This window comes from Notamacropus eugenii, chromosome 5 (genome assembly GCF_028372415.1).
Source record: "Notamacropus eugenii isolate mMacEug1 chromosome 5, mMacEug1.pri_v2, whole genome shotgun sequence".
Taxonomy (NCBI): Eukaryota; Metazoa; Chordata; class Mammalia; order Diprotodontia; family Macropodidae; genus Notamacropus; species Notamacropus eugenii.
The window spans coordinates 125378939-125387123 of record NC_092876.1 but is presented as its reverse complement, the minus strand read 5'-3'; the positions used below and the strand labels follow the sequence as shown (position 1 = coordinate 125387123).

The 8185-nt window shown below is 38.3% G+C and overlaps 1 protein-coding gene across 6 annotated transcripts in view; it reads right to left on the bottom strand.

Moving 5' to 3' along the window:
• Positions 1–498: 498 nt before the first annotated feature.
• ALG8 (ALG8 alpha-1,3-glucosyltransferase) overlaps positions 499–8185 on the bottom strand; it is a 39137-nt gene continuing 31450 nt past the window's right edge. For 3 of the 6 annotated variants that reach the window (XM_072610743.1, XM_072610744.1, XM_072610746.1), the window contains 4 exons: positions 7944–8083; positions 4206–4303; positions 2373–2445; positions 499–1431 (listed from right to left, as the gene is read on the bottom strand). In XM_072610743.1, the coding sequence (XP_072466844.1) occupies positions 1203–1431; positions 2373–2445; positions 4206–4303; positions 7944–8083 (540 nt within the window). In that variant the 3' untranslated portion in view covers positions 499–1202. Of the gene's footprint in view, positions 1432–2372; positions 3227–4205; positions 4304–7943; positions 8084–8185 lie in introns of those variants that run through there. The other 3 variants (XM_072610747.1, XM_072610748.1, XM_072610745.1) reach the window with 3 other exon arrangements.

The following is an 8185-nucleotide window of genomic DNA, read 5'->3' as shown; positions in this document are numbered from 1 at the left end:
CAAGGCAATCATTTTGGGGGTAACTTTGTGTTCTCATTCAGCAAGCCCAAATCTGCCTTTATATACTTTCCAACCACTGTTCTTACCTTTGCCCTCTGGGGACAAGACGAACACACTGAACTCCTCCTTCAATATTCTAGTTCTTCAAATACTTAAAAGGCAACAGCTCTCCCCCGATATCCCATGCTATGAATAACTTTAGTTGTTTCACAGTTGATTCAGTCAAGACTATTTTAGTCCCTTTGTGGATGTCACTTAACTTCTACAGACCCCCCCTTCCCCCCTCAAATCTCTCATCTATAAAATGAAGGATTTAAATAGATTCCTTCCAGCCCTAAAATCTGTGTTCTCAAGTCCCTTTTAGCTGTACTATTCTATGATTCAATGCTTATCTCAATGGGCTATGTGTTTGAGAAGACACCAGTTTCTATAGCATGCTCCCTCTGCTGGCAGCATGACCAAACAGCAAACATAAGCAGAAAGTCAAACTGGACCGGATTGATTTCAAACCACTCTTCTGGCTAATCGGTTTATTTAAGAAAGCCCCCTGCCTGCTATATGCACTGCACCCCCAATACACACACCATTCATTTGTATCATGCTATTATTTCATTTAAAAGGACTCCCAGAACAAGGGGTACCCTGTGCAACCAGGCCACCATCTGCTTATATGTATCCCAATGGGAAACCTAGCTGTCAGTGAGCCAAAAACTTTAATGCAGAAATATAAAGTAGTACTTTATTTACATCTGCCCCCAGCGTGTGGTTGTAATTATGTTTTCTATCCTGACAGCAATTATTTGGTGGGCTATAAATAACTAAGCTGTTTGGATTGAACCTATTATTTATCTTGAGCAAGATTTATATTCAGCACAGCAATCTGCATCTCTCCAACAGACAATTTTAAGGGAGGCAGGGTTTCTGTTTCATAGCTTTAGAAGGGCAAGTGACTTCTCACCATGGTGACAATCAGGCTGCTGTGGTGGGTAACAACAGTATTTTCTAATTTAAAAAAAAAGAAACAAAGAAAATAGAGCCTCTTGGAATGAAAAACATCAGTGGGTAGTCTGGAAGAATAGTGCAGACATGTTCAAAACAGGACACACTGAAATGAATGGCTTCTGCCACCAGCAACCTTTTTCGAATGCTGGTTAATTTTCCATGAGGTAATTGCCTGGAAGTCATCCAAGCAGTCCCTTTATTCATTGTAGCTTCGCCTTGCCAACAGCAGGGCCAGGCAACATTGAAATAGAGAGTCTGAACCAAGCATATGTGATGCCTGCTGCACAATATACTGAAGTTAGGAACAAAGGAACGAAGGGGTACTTTAGCTTCCAGGGGGTGAAAGGAAATACAAGTTCACAGCAGATTTCCAGAGGCCCCAAGCCAATGAGGTAGATGGTTTCCATCCAATTAAGAAGTTTTTCTTTTCTAAAGGAAAAAAAAAAAAGGCTGGCTTAGGGCTGTTCTTCTAGTTGAGTGAATATTTTTTCAGTTCAAATTTCCAAACTCCATTGTCTAGAGAAATAAAATAGGAGAAACCATGTGGTGCGGCATAAAGATGACTAAGGTGAGAGCCAGGGCTTCTATTCTAGGCACTTTTGTCCTCAGCTCACTATACCAACTTCAGTCAATTACTCTCTTCTTTCAGTCTCAGTTTCCTCTTTTATAAAATGAAAATGTTAAGATTAAATCTCTAAGATTTCCTTCCAGCTCTGTGGGTCTGTGAAAATAGCAACATACATTTATATAACACATTAATGTTTTAAAAACTACTTTCCTCACAACAGCTCTATGAGGTAGGTAAAATAAGCAATATTATTCCCACTTTACAGATAAGGAAGCTGAGACTCAGTGAAGGTACTTGCCCAGCACCACACAAGTACTGGTGCTAAGACTCTAACCAGGCTTTCCTCATTTCAAGTCTATTGGTCTCTAGAAAACACCAAGCTGACTCTGGTTTCACATATGGAAAAGTGGATGACCGAATAATATTACCAATAGTGAATCATAAACACTCCTCAGCAGTCTCAATTTAATCCCCATATCACCCAAGCCCAGTTTGTTTATGCTAATAAGGGGGTTGGCTGTGAACTATGGAGATGGAGGAGGTTAATAACGATCAGAGATACGACCTCAGTCATAATCAATTCATTTCCCAGTGACTTACCTAACTTAGTGAAATATGGATTTGGATAGATATGGGTCACAGATGAGTTTATGATTTGCTAAAGGAGCATATCCCTCCAACCTCTCTGCTTAAAAATTCTCTACTTCATTGCTGATTTTGGGAGAGGATAAATTTAATCAGCTAAAAAGTAACATATTTTATAAAAATAAAGGCTACTTTAACTAATTTTTTTTCAAATTACCTGAACAAAGTTTTCAGTGATGAAAAACTATAAACGGTGAATAGTAGCATGAGTAACACTTTAATCGGGAATTCTAAAAAACAAAAGTACAGATTACATTCACTCATTCATCAATAAACACTGATTAAATGCCTAGTGTATAAAATATTGTTACTTTTGGAAAGAGATAAAGTTTAGAAAAGCAAGATCTCTACCCTTAAGGAATTTACAATCTAGTGGAGAGATAAGACACAAAAATGTAAGCATAATATACAATACACTATTATAAGATCATTAGAAAGGTAACAGAGTGTTATATGAGGTCTGTAGTAATTGCTGGGAGAGAATGAATCAGAACAGGCTTCTCAGAGAAGGCAGCATTTAAACTGGGCTTTAAAGAACAGGCAGGAATGCAAAGTGGGCATTTCAGATACAGGTTCCGAGGCAAAGTTAGAAACAGGAAAACACAGGTTATGCTTGGCAGCTAGAGCAGACACCTTTGGCTGGACTGTGTGGGTCTGGAGGAAAGGCTACAAAGTCAGGGCACTACCAAGTTATGGGAGTTCTCAATGCTTTTGCTGCTGTTCGGTTATTTCAGCTATGTCCAACTCTTCATGACCCCATTTGGGGTTTTCTTGGCAAAGATACTGGAGTGGTTTGCCATGTCCTTCTCCAGTGAATCCATTTTGTCAGGCATTCAGAGATTGCGTGACTTGCCCAGGATCACAAAGATAGTGTCTGAAGCCAGGTTTGAATTCAAGTCTTCCTAACTCTAGGCCTGGAGTTCTATTCCGTATGCCACCTAGCTGATTCCATCTGAATGCTAAGGAAATTTGACCTTTATTCTGGAGACAACAGGAAGTCAGTGAAGATTTCTGAGTGGCAGAAAGATTAGTGGAGGTGGTTAGATATTTGTTATAATCAATAAGACAATACAATGATGGAAATACTGCTCTAGATATACAGTGATAGATACACTACTAGTAACACTTTCAAGAACACTATCCCTACCAACATAATTTCCTAAGATATTGTGTTAGTATACATTATACATATAATTATAGATACAGTTTAAGTAAAATTTACCATGATTTTGTGATACTGCCCTAGGATATTGCCCTGGATGGTAGCTGACTCCTTTAGCTGTCACCAGGAAACGCTCTACTTGATGAATGGAAGACAGTGGGGATTCTGTCCAATCAGAAAATGGATGCTGCAAAGAGACTTTACCTCTTTCCACTCTTATAAGGAAGAGAATGCAAAAAGAGTTTCCAGCACGGTAGAATCACATAATTTTTCCAATCTCCTCCTAGTTTAACTTTTTTAGTTTAAATTTTGATCACCCAGAAATGGAACTTTTGGCTTAATTACCCTCTAGAATGCTGTTTTATCTAAAATATGAGACTGCAGAAAGAACACTAGCTCTTGAGTCAAGAGGAAGTGAGCTCAAATTCTGTCTAACACCACTTGTGTGACCCTGGGCAAATCCATTTATCTAGAAGGTCTCAGAAGGTTGGACTGAACAGCCCCTGAGATGCCTCTCAGCTTTAGATCTATGATCTTTAAGGAGGGTTTTCATAAAGTACATTTCACAGTGCTGGATGGGGGCAATGACTATCATTTTAATTATGCATTTCTATGGGAGTACAAGGTTTTAAGGGTTAGAGGTAAACTACAGAGTGTGCTAGCACTATAGAGAATGAATGATTCACCACTGAAGACAGTAGCCAGAATTCTTTGTAATGTCCTGAGACTAGCCATTTACATTAAGTGAAGATGGAATATTAAGCCAGAAATGAGTCTTACTGCAAAGTGGAGGAGGGTCAAACCACCAGAAGCAGGAAGCCTACTTACCTGGGGCTGTAAAGAGCAATGGGAAGAGGGAATAATGGCCAGTTGTGGTCAGAAGCAGATAAATCGCAGCATCTTGTGGCTTTCCCACAGACAAAAGGCTGGAATAAAAATTCTCATGCTGATTAACTGTCCTATAAACAATTCCCCAAAATCACTTTTAAAGAATGTGAATAAAGAGTGTTCTACTCAGTCAGGTCACCTGGTCGTGAATCCTGGCCTCACACTGATTAGAGCCAACTCTTAAATTTACTTAAACTTCTCAGATCTGCAGTTTCCTCACCTGTAAAATGAGAATGATATAATGCTTGCCTCACATGGTTGTTGTGAGGAAAGTGCTTTATGAACTTGAAAGTGCTCTAATCAATGTGAGTTGTTATTACTTTCTGTTGAGTGATGCAAACAGATAACGTTTTTTTCAATGTAAGTGCTAAGTTCAGGATACTAATTTTTTCATTTATTCAACATTTACTGATTGTTAACTGTTTACCATTTCCTGCTCTTTCTCCTCCATGAATCTTTTTCTGATCTCCTTGGCCAATAACCATCTTTGTTTTTTTAACCTCTCTAATGTACTCATCATATAATATTGTCTATTATAGCCTCTGTGTCCAATCCCTCTACTAGAAAGCAGGGATGCCATTTTATTGAAGCTTCGTATTCTCTATCACCCCCCAACCATGTGTAACATGGGGCTTTGTACACAGTAGGTACTTTGTAAATACTTGATGGGTTGTACTGTAAAACCTTGTGTTAGGTATTGGCATGGTTAGGTGGTGGGGACAATCAAGGATGATACAAAGATGAATCTACCATCCAGCAAGGGAAATAAGTCACACATACAGACATAATACAAGGCAGAGTGTAATAGATTCACAAGAGAATTACTAAGTGCTATAAGAATTCAGAAAAAGGTTGCTGTTGTTGACATTTCTGGGTAGGGTACCTAGGACTGGGGATGGACAAGATGACAGGCCAACAGAAGGATAACTAATTTCATGACCACTGTCTATAATGTATAAGACAAAGAGAAAGTTTCCCTTCCCCTCCTTGCCCCCCATTATCATAGTATCATAGCTCCAGAGCCGTAGGGGGCCCTTACAGGACATCTAGTCCAAGCCTTTCATTTTAAAGATGAGAAAACTGGGCCCCTGGAAGGTTAAACAACATTCCAAAGGTCACATAGGCAGTAAGTGATAGAGGTGGGATTTGAACTCATTTCTAGCCCACTAGTAGCTCAATGTTATTTCTTCTCAGGGGAAACTTGAAATTGATAAAAGTCACATTGGCTAATTTAAACCTTAGTGGAATAGAAAGGAAGGCACACTAAAGTACACAGGCCCTTCAATCTTTTGAGATGTTCTGTTTTCGGCCAGCTCGGCATGTACAAGACAGATGTGACCTTCCCCCCTCTGAAAGACTGAAAGGGAGAATGTGGAGATGGGAGGACAATTCAGGAAGTTATTGTATAGTCAAAGCAAGAAGGAAACAAAGGGGCTGTACTAGGGAATAAAGTGGGGATAGATGGCAGACTAATAGTCAAACAGGACAAATACTTTTCAGAACGCTGAGGATCAATAACTCAGGTGAATTTTCAATTCTCATAGATATTATATATCTATAAAGTATACATCACTATAGAACCTCTTTACTGTGTCTGAATTTTGTACTCAAAGCTTCTATCACAGAAACTTGCCAATATTTTTCCTTATGTGCCTCATAGCATTTTGAATATGTGTTTAATTTTACCTCAGTTATCCACATGCGCTCACAAAAAATAATGTCTCACCTTGGCATAACATTTTACAGTATTCAAAATACTTTTATATCTATTATCTCATTTGGTTCCTGAATTTTAGAACTAGTGTAGGATTAAATGACTTATCTTAGAAAGCTGGTGACAGAGCTAGAACTAGATCAAAGGCTACTGAATCTTCACTCCCACTTAAAGAGCAGAAGGTGGATTAGAAATAAACTGGAAATGGAAGAGGAAGTAGAAAATGGCCTGCACATTTCTGTTAATGAAGGTAACACAGAGTACTAGCACTATGTAGGAAGAACATCCACAGGGAAGATCAGTAATCGATAGGAGTTAATATCTAAGAAGATATCTAGAAATAAAAGCCATGACTCCAAATGCACGTAAAAGATCAACAATACTTCTGTTTTAATCTAACAAGATGAATGATCTTTGAATTGGATAAAAAAAGCTTTGGAAGGATAAAACAAAAATGGTTAATTGTGAGGTCAACAAGCACACCTACTCTACGTCACGCATATTGGTAAGTGCTGGGGATACAAAAGAAAGCAAAAGACAGTCTTCATTCTCAAGGAGTTCAGTATAATAGAAACAACTGACAAGCAACCATGTATAAACAAGACCTAGACAAGATATGCTGGAGATAATTTCAGAGGGAAGACACTAAAATTAAGGAGGATCAAGAAAGGTTTCTTGTAGAAGGTAAGATTTCTGTTGAGACTTGAAGGAAGATAGGGAGGCCAGGAGTCTGAGATGAAGAAGGAGTTGCAAACTAAGATAAGCTTCTTTGAATGAGCTCAAGTCACCAGAAGTAAGTGAAATACACTTTAAGGTACTGAAAAAACTGGTAGACATGATTCCTGGGCTTCTACCAATCACAGAGAATATAAGAAATACTATAGCACCTAAAGAGGGGAAATATCCTGATTTTCAAAAAAGTTTAAAAGAGAATAAAATCTTTAAACTATAGGTTAGTGAGCTTGATTTCTAAAAGAATGGTAAACAGATGAAGAATCAGCATGAATTCAAGAACATTTCATACCAGACTAACTGAATTTCCTTTTTTGCAAGGGTTTCTATACTGGTAGATCAGTCTACAACTTGGTTTCTCCCCTCCCGGGTGACCCCCCCCCCCAAAAAAAAATATTAACTGGTATACATATAGCTAGACAAGTCTTAATGTGAAAAAGATCTGACAGTTTTACCCTTCCGACCGTTTCATATGAGTCAACAGTGGGACCTAGCAGTCAAAAACATCAATGTGATCTTAAAATACATTAAGACAAGCATAATGTTCAGAAAAAGGGAGGTGATAATTTCACTGTACTATGCTCTTGTTAAGCTATATCTAGAATATGGTTTTTAGTCCTGGTGATCAGATTTCAGGAATGATGTTAAAAACTGGAGTCTACCTAAAGGAAGGTAGAACTACAGTGGTGGAAGGACAGGAAATCATTTCATATCAATGAAGGCTAAGAAAACTGGTAATGTTAGCTTAAAGAAGCTAAAGTATAATGAGTTGTTCCCAGGAAGTAGTTCGAAGATTTATCACCGAAGGTCTTCAACTTGTGGCTGCCTAAGTACTTGACAGAAATGCTCTTGAGGAGATACTGGTTAGGAAGGTATCAAACTAAATGTCTTTTGAGTACTCCTCCAACTCAGAGACTTTTGGTTTTCTTTGACCCACGCAGCACTATGTGAACTTTTCTTATAATTTATAGCTGTATTCTTATCTTATCCATCTTATTAGGCTCCATATATCCCCCAGAAATGCCTAGGACTGAGTAAGGACTCAATAAATATTTGCTGAACAAATTATTTAATGAATTGCAGATTAACTACTGGGAGAAGTCTGTCTTTGTATATTCTAAGATATATATTTGGAATAGGCCAATCAAACCAAGGATAATAGTTTCATTATGAATTGTGGCAACAACATGAATAAAGGGGTGGAGGGCAGAAGAGATGTGAAGTTTGCTTACCTCATTGGGAGAATTGCTAGGAGTATTGCTTTTTCATGAACATGCCATCCAAACATGAAGGAGCTTAGTGCACAAACAATCAGACACCGAAGAAAGCCTCTGGGCCCTTGGGGTTTAAACCAAAGACAGAAAATAGAGGGCTAGAAACAATAGGCAAAAATGAGACTTCAGTATCATTTTTAATAGGCTTTTAAGAGACATTTTTCAGGCTGGTTAAATGTTTGCATAATCAGTGTGATACT